The following is a 13,006-nucleotide window of genomic DNA, read 5'->3' on the forward strand; positions in this document are numbered from 1 at the left end:
AATCATTTTGAATCGCCCAATATTATAAATATTATCAAAAACAGGGAGTCCGTTGATTATGATAGTTGCAATTTATCCTGGTGATTTTCGTTGATATTCATTTCTAAGAAAAACGATACACAAGATTTTATGAGATCTATTTATTCAGGTGGTACCAAAATACAAGAAATACATTATGTTTTTTGAGCATCTAACCATATTTCTCCATCAGCAGCCAAGATCACGGAATTAACTTTCATCTTGAGGGGTTCTATGGTTTTCCTGTTGACTGTGAATTTGTACTTCTTCAGCAAAGAGGTGAGGCCTACTTTTGTCTGCATCAGACCGAACCGCATTCCAATGCAGAGTCTCCTTCTCCGAAAGGAATATGAGAGTAGTGATGTCTCAAATTCTTATTCTCCTCAGTGAAGCGCTCAGGATCGAATTTCTCAGGATCAGGGTAGTATTCCTCGTCGTAGTGAATTCCTAGTACGGACAGTACCACAGTGGTACCCTTCTCGATGATAATATCTTCGTCGGGAATCTTGTAGTCCTTGACGCATTTCCTGGTCAGCCTTGGCACCGGTGGATACTTTCTCAAAGTTTCTGCAACGATTCTTTCAGATTTAGCTCTCAAAAATTAAAAACTCACCATCGATGACCTGATTCATGTACTTCATGTCTTGGATGGACTCGTAGGTGATTTTTCCTTGGTGTTCGGCCAAAACTGTCTCAATTTCTTGCCTGACCTTGTCCTGGATGTCCTGGTGTTTGGCAAGTTCGTACAAAGCGAAAGTCATCGTGGTGGACGAGGTCTCGAAACCTGCCAAAAAGAAGACAAAGCTTTGGGCAGCGATTTCCTCAATCGTCAAGGTTTTGCCGTCGTGCTTGTATCCATCTTCTTCCGCCAACTCATTGTTCTTCAGATCGATGAGCAGCTGCAGGAAGTCTTTACGCGTGTAGTTATTCTTCTCTCTGTAGCTCACAGTGTCTTTGACAACTTTCATAAAGAAATCTGCAATGTCCTTTGGCAGTCCCCTGAAACCTAGAGCCCTCGCTAGTTCGGGGAAATTCGATTTAAATGTACCCTTCACAGCTCTCAATTTGCCTCCACTGAAGAGTTTCTTCCCGTAGACTCTGAAAGGAGAATTCTCCTGTTCGAAGGTTTTGAAATCGAGTCCAAACGCACAGGACCCGATGATGTCCGTAGTGAAGCACCCCAAGATTTCTTTAACATCCAAAGGTTCTTTCTTTTCGCACTCTTGCAGCATCTTCTTTTGCAGATTAACTTCGCAATCGACCAAAGTCTGGAACATCATCTTCATCTTGCCAGATGTGAAGGTCGGTGTTAGCTTCGTCCTCAGATTCCTCCATTTGGTACCACCAATAGCAAACAAATGAGCACTCAACGGGTCATCTTTCTCGTTATAGTAGAAACCTTGATCTACGAAGTATTCGAAGTCTTTGGCCATTATGTTTTTGACGTAATCTAGACTGATGGGGAAGTATACAGGAGACATGACGAAGAAGATTCCTCCATGTTTCCAATTCCTCTTCTTCATCTCGTCGTAGATGTGGTGCATGGTCACCCCAAGAGTGTCTTTGCGTCTAAGAGGATTGATTAGGTTACCGTAAGGTATGCTTGGTTCCAAAAACGGCAAATTCTTGCGTTGCCAGTACCGATAGATCCACTTATAGTAGCCGATGGTGATGGCCACAAGAGCCACCACTATACCGATTAAATCAGCGCTCACACTCGCGAAGATGAACATTTTCAGAAGAGTTTGTTGCGACTGCGATGCGATTTGTGCAAAACGTACATTTGCATTGCTTCTATTCAAACAAACAGATTTATCATGTTATTGTTTTGCAAGAGACAAACCTTGGTCACTATATTTTTGCAAAAGTGTAAATATATTTTTATATCAACCAAAATACTGGACATTGTACTGTTGAAAATGCAACCCACAATACTGCAAATGTATTGTGAGTTGCATTGTCAATTGCGTCGAGCTTGTTATACAGTGTGGGATAAAATGATTAGTTACCTTTGCATTACCCTTGTAAAAATACAAAATGCCGCTCTACAAAAAAAGAAAGCCTAACCTCAAAATATTCCAAAATTCCAAATGTGATTTATTGCGAAGGGATGATATGAATGCAAAGTAGAGATTGAAATTAAAAAGGCGCTAACAAAAGCAAGTCACAGCTAGTGTTGAAAGTGGCCACCAACGTTTGTTAATTCAATTTAGTAAATTGTAACAATTGTCAATTCGATTGATGACATTTATTGACAGAACTAATAGTTCGGCACTTCAAAAAAAAACAAGTAGAGCGGTACAGGAAAATTTACATGTGCAAAAATTCCAAAGGTAACTAGATGTAAATCATTTTATTCCACACTGTACTTCGTATGCTGATAGATTGCACATTTTTTGACAGAAGACAGACACAGAGACAAGTGTGGCGGGAATTAATCTGCAAAGCTACAACGGTTTTCTAAATAACGTGAAGCAATTGAGATGGAGAGTTTAATAATTTTCACTGCGTTATGTTTTGGAACTAGAATTTAAAAACGTACAATCTATTACTCGTGAAATTCCACATTACGATACACATATCGTAAATAACTATTACCTTAATACCTATTAAAAATTTAGCATCTATCAATAAAACATTTTCAGTAGTAATAACTTTACTTAATCATTACATTTCTTTCCCAATATTATATGTAATTATTACTAAATATTTGTAATTGTATCCATTTTCTTGTTTCATTTTGTAGCAATATTTAGGCACTTCTTTCTGTTTGAATCATCAACAATTTTGTCTTTTTTTTAATCAAATAATCATGATGATGTAATTATTGTTTCCAAGAATCGGTAATGTAACGGTTCGGAGTCTAAAATTCATCCCATACCTTCTCACTCGTTCTAGGAATACATATAATAACCTGTCATTATCCCCTCGCAAACAATGATGTAGCAAATCTCTGTTTGTTAAAGAGTAATCACCTGATCCTCGTCTGACCCAGTATCGATGTGTTTCTCGTAAAATTCACATCGCAATTGCGATACATTCTTCTGAAAATGTTCATCTTCGAGAGTGTGAGCGCCGATTTAATCGGTGTAGTGGTGGCTCTCGTGGTCATCACCATCGGCTACTACAAGTGGATCTATCAGTACTGGCAACGCAAGAATTTACCGTTTTTAGAGCCACACATTCCGTACGGTAACATAACTAGTCCTTTCAGGCGAAAGGAGAATATTGGAGTGACAATGAACCATATCTACGACGAGATGAAAAAGAGGAATTGGAAACATGGAGGAATCTTCTTCGTCGTGTCTCCAGTATACTTCCCCATCAGTCTAGATTACGTCAAGAACATAATGACCAAAGACTTCCAACACTTTGTGGATAGAGGTTTCTACCATAACGAGAAAGATGACCCGTTGAGTGCTCACTTGTTTGCTATCGGTGGTCCCAAATGGAGGAATCTGAGGACGAAGCTAACACCGACCTTCACGTCTGGCAAGATGAAGATGATGTTCCAGACTCTGGTCGATTGCGAAGTTAATCTGCAAGAGAAGATGTTGCAAGAGTACGAGAAGAAAGTACCTTTGGATGTTAAAGAAATCTTGGGGTGCTTCACTACTGACATCATCGGCTCCTGTGCGTTTGGACTCGATTTCAAAACCTTCGAACAGGAGAATTCTCCTTTCAGAGTCTACGGGAAGAAACTCTTCAGTGGAAGCAAATTCAGAGCTGTGAAGACTACTTTTGCGTCGAATTTTCCAGAGTTAGCAAGGGCTTTGGGTGTCAGGGCGGTGCCAAAAGACATTTCAGATTTCTTCATGAAAGTTGTCAAAGACACGGTGAGCTACAGAGAGAAGAATAACTACACACGTAAAGACTTCATGCAGTTGCTCATCGATCTGAAGAACAACGAGCTGGCGGAAGAAGATGGATACAAGCACGACGGCAAAACCTTGACGATTGAGGAAATCGCTGCCCAAAGCTTTGTCTTCTTTTTGGCAGGTTTCGAAACCTCGTCCACCACGATGACTTTCGCTTTGTACGAACTCGCCAAACACCAGGATATCCAAGACAAGGTCAGGCAAGAAATTGAGACAGTTTTGGCCAAACACGAAGGAAAAATCACCTACGAGTCCATCCAAGACATGAAGTACATGAATCAAGTCATCGATGGTGAGTTTTTATTTTTTGAGAGTCAAATCTGAAAGAATCGTTGCAGAAACTTTGAGAAAGTACCCACCGGTGCCGTTCCTGACCAGGGAATGCGTCAAAGATTACAAGATTCCCGACGAGAATATTATCATCGAGAAGGGTACCACTGTGGTCCTGTCCGTACTAGGAATTCACTACGACGAGGAGTACTACCCTGATCCTGAGAAATTCGATCCAGAGCGCTTCACTGAGGAGAATAAGAATTTGAGACATCACTACTCTCATATTCCTTTCGGAGAAGGTCCGAGACTCTGCATTGGAATGCGGTTCGGTCTGATGCAGACAAAAGTAGGCCTCACTTCTTTGCTGAAGAAGTACAAATTCACTGTCAACAGGAAAACCATAGAACCCCTTAAGATGCAAGTCAATTCTTTCGTCTTGGCCGTTGAAGGAGAAATATGGTTAGATGCCCAAAAAATATAACGTTTTTACAGTGTTTTGGTATTATTTGAATAAATAAATTCCACGGAATCTAGTGTATATTTTTCTTAGAAACCAATGATCACAGTCTACTCAAATTGTCGATATAAAACTTCAAACGTTTTATGAGTAATGCAAGATGAGTTGCATTGCAATGTTAAGCAAGAAGTTCGTCTTGTTCTGTATGATATGGTGCAGAGCAGTAAGAAAAGGATTCTGTACTGTAAAGCTAGTTTTTTTCATTGAAATTTGTTTTGTCAGAATGATGTTTTGTAATTTTTTTTTAGATTGTTATGGGTCTTTTGTTCATATGAATAATGGTGTAGTTTAATTGTGTCATTTTCTGTTGTAGAGAAGCCTGTAACTTTAAACAGTCTTGGTGCAGAGTTGGCCACCAAATATATTTACGAACACAAAAGGTCAAGTTTAGCACTACTCTTAAAGAACTTGGGCTTTTCTTATAAAAAAGATGACAATCGAAGAGCTCTAATGGAAAAGCCACATGTAGTTGCGTTGAGAAAATTTTTTTTATCGAAATTTATGAAAAATGCTGAAAGTTCAGAAAGAAAACCATGTGTCTTTTTAGATGAAACATGGGTGTTTGCAAATGGTACCGTGCGAAGTTCATGGCAAGATGAAGATGTGCGTTCAGTTAAGAAAATTTCAGGAGAAGGAGGTAAATGTCAGTTGTGGTTTTATTTTACTGTAAGTACAATAATTTCAGAGGGATACATTGTCTTACATGCCGGAAATAAAGATGGATTTATTGAGGATGCTTCTTTAATTTTTAAAAGCAAGAAAAATTCGCTTGATTACCACAGCGAGATGAATGCCGAAACGTTTGAACAGTGGCTCCAAGATGTTCTCCTGATAAAACTGCAGCAGCCCTCTGTCATTGTTTTAGATAATGCTAGTTACCACAGTCGTTTGGAAGAAAAGAGACCAACGTCAGCCTGGAGGAAAGCTGTTGGTTGCAAAAAAATAACATTTCATATCCTGACATTGCTAAAAAAGACTATCTTCTCGCATTGTGTAAACAACATTTTAAAGGGCCCGTGTATGCCGTAGATCAAATTATTCATGCAGCAGGACATGATGTTATACGTCTGCCTCCATACTACTGCATCTTTAATCCTATAGAGATGGTATGGAGCCAGGCTAAAAGAAAATATGATGAAGTGGTCCTGCAAAACCACAATCCTTTGGAAGCATGGGCCCTTGCTTTAGCAGCCATAACACCACAACAGTGGACTAATTATGTAGAGCAGACGGAACTACTGATTTTTAAATACTGGACTAAAGAAAAATTTGTCACGGTCAACGAAATCATCATCAATTTAAATTTGGATTCCGATGATAGCGATGATGATTTCAGTCATTTTGAAGATGAATAATTAAACTTTTTGACGACCGAACATATTAAATTACAGTAGCCGCTCGATTTTGTGAATGCTCAATTGTATGAACACCTCGATTATATGAACAGCCACATATTTAACATTGTAGGTTCGGTAGAGTGAACAGTTGCACTCTTAATTCAGTGAACATTGATAAATTGCCTAATGTTTACCTTAACATTATGCTTCCACTATACAAAACATCATAAATAAGATATGCTGAGCCGGCCTTATATTAATTGACCCATATTTAGCATTTCTATATCACATTTCATTTGGCACATCAGTTAAAAATGAAAATGTTTAGTTTGAACTGACCCTGGCAAACGTGTGTTTTACATTGACTGTTCAGGCAAAAGCGTCACAATATGAAACCGCAGCGCAAGTTTTAACATTATTTTTGAAAAAATTGAAATAATAAATTTGATAAAATACTTCTTTAGAGTGAACGCAATATTTTTAACGATGATATATTAACTTTACGTAAATAAATATTGAAACATCGCGGTGATGAAAAATTTAGAGGAAAAAAAAATGTGAAACAAAACTAACATCTTACTTTAATGTCTTGTAAAAGTCATATTTTGTTAGAATTATAATTTAAAAACTACCTTTCAATTTTATGAACAATTTCGTTTCTTTGAACAAACGTGGTTTTTTATTTGTTCAAAAAATCGAGCTGCTGTTTACATGTCTCTTGCAATATTTGAGTAGACATTTTTTTTATTTTATTTTCAGCCTCCTACCGCTACAGGCTCTTCTGAGGTTTATTCAATAAGTAAAGTTAATATTCTAGAATATATATATATATGTATGTAGAAAGGGACTTTCGGGGAGCTTTTTTATTCGTTGTCGTACGAAGGTGAGGATTTCACTAAAATTCATCTAATTTTTACCTGAAGCCATTTTTATAAAGAAAAGTAAAGAAAAGATAATTTTTGCAAAAAAAGTATGCAAAGATACTTATGGGGTGTTTTTTTTGGTTTGTAGCAAAGCTAGACGTTTGAAGGAATTTTGGGGAACCTTCAAGACTTTCGAGGACTTTCGCAGCAAAATTGGTTGCCTAAAATTTCAGAACTTTTTATACTCTATTGGTACTTTCGAAGAACTTAAGTTAAAGCGAAAATAGTTGCCTAGCTTATGCAGTCTTAACTTCAAGAAAAAAATCAGCAGTATTAATTAGCCTCTGAATTAATTAAAAATACGTCAGGCAATTCCCTGCCTATACCGCATTACATTTCGGCCAACTTTATAAAAAAATATTCCTCTTTGTGAATTCACTTTAAAAAAAAATACTTTTGGGGAATTCGTGTTCTTCAAAAGTACCCCTACGTGATATCAATTTTAAGGTTATATTCTATTGGAAATGATGTTACAGACTATGCTGGCCTATCTGAGACTTTTAAAAAGATCTAATTATTTTGGAGACAAAGCTGACATTAAATTGCTATCCACAGGAATCCCGCTGCAACCCCATTCTTAAAAATGTTAAATATGAAACGGAAACGGGTGACCCTCTAGTACAATTTGGCGAAATATTTTTTACAACCGATTTTACATGATTGGTTATTAAAAAATACCCAAAATTCCTTGAAATTGTCCCAAACACAAATAAATAAAAAAGCCGGATTCCGAATCATTTTTCAATTCCCGCAAAGGTACCTTTGGGGAATTCGTGTTCTTCAAAAGAACCCTTACGTGATATCAATTTTAAGGTTATGTTCAATTGGAAATTGTGTAACAGAATATGCTGGCCTTTCTGAACCTTTTTAAAAAGACCTAATTATTTTGAAGTCAAAGTTAACATTGAATTGTTATCAACAGGAATCCTGCTGCAACCCCACTCCTAAAAATGCAAAACATGAAACGGAATCGGGTGACCCCTCTAGTATTCAGCGAAATATTTCTACAACTGATTTTACTTGATTGATGATTAAAAAATACTCAAAATTCCATGAAATTATCCCAATCACAAACAAATAAACAAGCCGGATTCCGAATCATTCTTCAATTCCCGCAAAGGTACTTATGGGGAATTCGTGTTCCTTAAAAGTACCTTTACGTGATATCAATTTTAAGGTTATGTTCTATTGGAAATGATGTTACAGACAATGCTGGCCTTTCTGAGCCTTTTTAAAAAGACCTAAAAATTTTGAAGACAAAGTTGTCATTAAATTATTATCAATAGGAATCCCGCTGCAACCCCATTCGTAAATATGTAAAATATGAAACGGAATCGGATGACCCTTCTAGTTTTTGGCGAAATATTTTTATAACCGATTTTACTTGATTGGTGATTAAAAAATACTCACAATTCCTTGAAATTTTCCCAACCACAAACGAATAAACAAGCCGGATTCCGGATCATTCTTCAATTCCCGCAAAGGTACTTTTGGGGAATTCGTGTTCCTCAAAAGTACCTTTACGTGATATCCGTTTTAGGAACATGTTCAATTGGAAATGATGTTACAGATTATCCTAGCCTTTCTAAGCCATTTTAAAAAGACCTAATTATTTTGAAGACAAAGTTGTCATTAATAAAAATTTGTTACACAGTCTAGGACTGGTTTACAAATCTATGAGGGGCATGGTGACCAACTCAATAGACCGGGACCAATGGCTTAACGTGACTTCCGAATCACGAGACAGAATATAGCTTTTTTTTTTTTAATTATTTTAAATTTCGCCCTGGGTCGGAATCGAACCCGCGACCCTCGCGTCCCTGAGCCGAAACGGACTCCCTTAGGCTATATTCCGCCTAATAGGAATCCCACTGCAACCCCATTCGTAAATATGTAAAATATGAAACGGAATCGGATGACCCCTCTAGTATTTGGTGAAATATTTTTATAACCGATTTTACTTGATTGGTGATTAAAAAATACTCAAAATCCCTTAAAATTATCCCAGTCACAAACGAATAAACAAGCCGGATTCCGAATCATTCTTCAATTCCCGCAAAGGTACTTTTAGGCAATTCGTGTTCCTCAAAAGTACCTTTACGTGATATCAATTTTAAAGTTACGTTCTATTTAAAATGATGTTACAGACAATGCTGGCTTTTCTGAACCTTTTTAAAAAGACCTAATTATTTTGAAGACAAGTTTGTCATTAAATTATAATCAATAGGAATCTTGTTGCAACCCCATTCGTAAAAATGTAAAATATGAAACGGAATCGGGTGACCCCTCTAGTATTTGGCGAAATATTTTTATAACCGATTTTACTTGATTGGTGATTAAAAAATACTCAAAATTTCTTAAAATTATCCCATTCACAAACGAATAAAAAAGTCGGATTCCGAATCATTTTTCAATTCCCGCAAAGGTACTTTTGGGGAATTCGTGTTCCTCAAAAGTACCTTTACGTGATATGCGTTTTAGGAGTATGTTCAATTGGAAATGATGTTACAGATTATCCTGGCACTTCTGAGCCTTTTTAAAAAGAACTAATTTTTTTGAAGACAAAGTTGTCATTAAATTATTATCAATCGGAATCCCGCTGCAACCCCATTCGTAAATATGTAAAATATGAAACGGAATCGGATGACCCCTCTAGTATTTGGTGAAATATTTTTATAACCGATTTTACTTGATTGGTGATTAAAAAATACACAAAATTCCTTGAAATTATCCCAAACACAAATAAATAAAAAAGCCGGATTCCGAATCATTCTCCAATTCCCGCAAAGGTACTTTTGGGGAATTTGTGTTCCTCAAAAGTACCTTTACGTGATATGCGTTTTAGGAGTATGTTCAATTGGAAATGATGTTATAGACTATGCTGGCCATTCAGAGCCTTTTTAAATAGACCTAATTATTTTGAAGACAAATTTGTCATTAAATTATTACCAATAGGAATCCCGCTGCAACCCCACTCGTAAAAATGTAAAATATGAAACGGAATCGGGTGACCCATCTAGTATTTGTGGAAATATTTTTATAACCGCTTTTACTTGATTGGTGATTAAAAAATACTCAAAATTCCTTAAAATTATCCCATTCACAAACGAATAAAAAAGTCGGATTCCGAATCATTCTTCAATTCCCGCAAATGTACTTTTGGGGAATTCGTGTTCCTCAAAAGTACCTTTACGTGATATGCGTTTTAGGAGTATGTTCAACTGGAAATGATGTTACAGATTATCCTGGCCCTTCTGAGCCTTTTTAAAAAGAACTAATTTTTTTGAAGACAAAGTTGTCATTAAATTATTATCAATAGGAATCCCGCTGCAACCCCATTCGTAAATATGTAAAATATGAAACGGAATCGGGCGACCCTTCTAGTTTTTGGCAAAATATCTTTTACAACCGATTTTACTTGATTGGTTATTAAAAAATACTCAAAATTCCTTGAAATTTTCCCAAACACAAACGAATAAACAAGCCGGATTCCGGATCATTCTTCAATTCCCGCAAAGGTACTTTTGGGGAATTCGTGTTCCTCAAAAGTACCTTTACGGATATCCGTTTTAGGAGCATGTTCAATTGGAAATGATGTTACAGATTATCCTGGCCTTTCTAAGCCTTTTTAAAAAGACCTAATTGTTTTGAAGACAAAGTTGTCATTAAATTATTATCGATAGGAATCCCGCTGCAACCCCATTCGTAAATATGTAAAATATGAAACGGAATCGGATGACCCCTCTAGTGTTTGGTGAAATATTTTTATAACCGATTGTACTTGATTGGTGATTAAAAAATACTCAAAATCCCTTAAAATTATCCCGGTCACAAACGAATAAACAAGCCGGATTCCGAATCATTCTTCAATTCCCGCAAAGGTACTTTTGGGGAATTCGTGTTCCTCAAAAGTACCTTTACGGATATCCGTTTTAGGAGCATGTTCAATTGGAAATGATGTTACAGATTATCCTGGCCTTTCTAAGCCTTTTTAAAAAGACCTAATTATTTTGAAGACCAAGTTGTCATTAAATTATTATCAATAGGAATCCCGCTGCAACCCCATTCGTAAATATGTAAAATATGAAACGGAATCGGATGACCCCTCTAGTTTTTGGCCAAATGTTTTTATAACCGATTTTACTTGATTGGTGATTAGAAAATACTCAAAATTCTTTGAAATTACCCCAAACACAAATAAATAAAAAAGCCGGATTCCGAATCATTTTCCAATTCCCGCAAAGGTACTTTTAGGGAATTTGTGTTCCTCAAAAGTACCTTTACGTGATATCAATTTTAAGGTTATGTTCTATTTAAAATGATGTTACAGACAATGCTGGCTTTTCTGAGCCTTTTTAAAAAGACCTAATTATTTTGAAGACAAAGTTGTCATTAAAATATTATCAATAGGAATCCCGCTGCAACCCCATTCGTAAAAATGTAAAATATAAAACGGAATCGGGTGACCCCTCTAGTTTTTGGCAAAATATTTTTTACAACCGATTTTACTTGATTGGTTATTAAAAAATACTCAAAATTCCTTGAAATTGTCCCAAACACAAACAAATAAAAAAGCCGGATTTCGAGTCATTTTTCAATTCCCGCAAAGGTACCTTTGGGGAATTCGTGTTCTTCAAAAGTACCTTTACGTGATATCAATTTTAAGGTTATGAATTGGAAATTGTGTAACAGACTATGGTGGCCTTTCTGAACCTTTTTAAAAAGGCCTAATATTTTGAAATAAAAGTTAACATTGAATTGTTATCAACAGGAATCCTGCTGCAACCTCACTCCTAAAAATGTAAAATATGAAACGGAATCGGGTGGCCCCTCTAGTATTTGGCGAAATATTTTTACAACCCGTTTTTCTTGATTGATGATTAAAAAATACTCAAAATTCTTTGAAATTATCCCAAACACAAATAAATAAAAAAGCCGGATTCCGAATCATTTTCCAATTCCCGCAAAGGTACTTTTGGGGAATTTGTGTTCCTCAAAAGTACCTTTACGTGATATCAATTTTAAGGTTATGTTCTATTAAAAATGATGTTACAGACAATGCTGGCTTTTCTGAGCCTATTTAAAAAGACCTAATTATTTTGAAGACAAGTTTGTCATTAAATTATTAACAATAGGAATCCCGCTGCAACCCCATTCGTAAAAATGTAAAATATGAAACGGAATTGGGTGACCCATCTAGTATTTGTGGAAATATTTTTATAACCGCTTTTACTTGATTGGTGATTAAAAAATACTTAAAATTCCTTAAAATTATCCCATTCACAAACGAATAAAAAAGTCGGATTCCGAATCATTCTTCAATTCCCGCAAAGGTACTTTTGGGGAATTCGTGTTCCTCAAAAGTACCTTTACGTGATATGCGTTTTAGGAGTATGTTCAATTGGAAATGATGTTACAGACTATGCTGGCCTTTCAGAGCCTTTTTAAAAAGACCTAATTATTTAGAAGACAAATTTGTCATTAAATTATTACCAATAGGAATCCCGCTGCAACCCCACTCGTAAAAATGTAAAATATGAAACGGAATCGGGTGACCCTTCTAGTTTTTGGCAAAATATCTTTTACAACCGATTTTACTTGATTGGTTATTAAAAAATACTCAAAATTCCTTGAAATTATCCCAAACACAAACGAATAAACAAGCCGGATTCCGGATCATTCTTCAATTCCCGCAAAGGTACTTTTGGGGAATTCGTGTTCCTCAGAAGTACCTTTACGTGATATCCGTTTTAGGAGCATGTTCAATTGGAAATGATGTTACAGATTATCCTGACCCTTCTGAGACTTTTTAAAAAGACCTAATTATTTTGAAGACAAAGTTGTCATTAAATTATTATCAATAGGAATCCCGCTGCAACCCCATTCGTAAATATGTAAAATATGAAACGGAATCGGATGACCCCTCTAGTATTTGGTGAAATATTTTTATAACCGATTTTACTTGATTGGTGATTAAAAAATACTCAAAATTCCTTGAAATTATCCCAAACACAAATAAATAAAAAAGCCGGATTCCGAATCATTCTCCAATTCCCGCAA

At 36.1% G+C, this 13,006-nt stretch overlaps 1 protein-coding gene and 1 pseudogene across 1 annotated transcript; one reads left to right on the plus strand and one right to left on the minus strand.

Moving 5' to 3' along the window:
• Positions 1-125: 125 nt before the first annotated feature.
• LOC138128347 (cytochrome P450 6a2-like) lies at positions 126-1,801 on the minus strand (annotated as a pseudogene).
• Positions 1,802-2,972: 1,171 nt separating this feature from the next.
• LOC138128287 (cytochrome P450 6a2-like) lies at positions 2,973-4,698 on the plus strand. Its single transcript, XM_069044482.1, has 2 exons — positions 2,973-4,188; positions 4,235-4,698. The coding sequence occupies exons 1-2, from the start codon at positions 3,069-3,071 to the stop codon at positions 4,648-4,650; spliced, it is 1,536 nt and encodes a 511-aa protein (XP_068900583.1). The 5' UTR covers positions 2,973-3,068; the 3' UTR covers positions 4,651-4,698.
• The last annotated feature ends 8,308 nt before the right edge of the window (positions 4,699-13,006 follow it).

Source organism: Tenebrio molitor, chromosome 4, assembly GCF_963966145.1.
Source record: "Tenebrio molitor chromosome 4, icTenMoli1.1, whole genome shotgun sequence".
Lineage (NCBI taxonomy): Eukaryota > Metazoa > Arthropoda > Insecta > Coleoptera > Tenebrionidae > Tenebrio > Tenebrio molitor.

What these genes read in the sequence shown, in the direction of transcription:
- LOC138128287 (XM_069044482.1), top strand. Translation starts at nt 3,069, where the DNA reads ATGTTCATCTTCGAGAGTGTGAGCGCCGATTTAATCGGTGTAGTGGTG. An exon ending in CATGAATCAAGTCATCGATG is followed by an intron (nt 4,189 to 4,234) that starts GTGAGTTTTTAT and finishes GAATCGTTGCAG; the next exon opens with AAACTTTGAGAAAGTACCCA.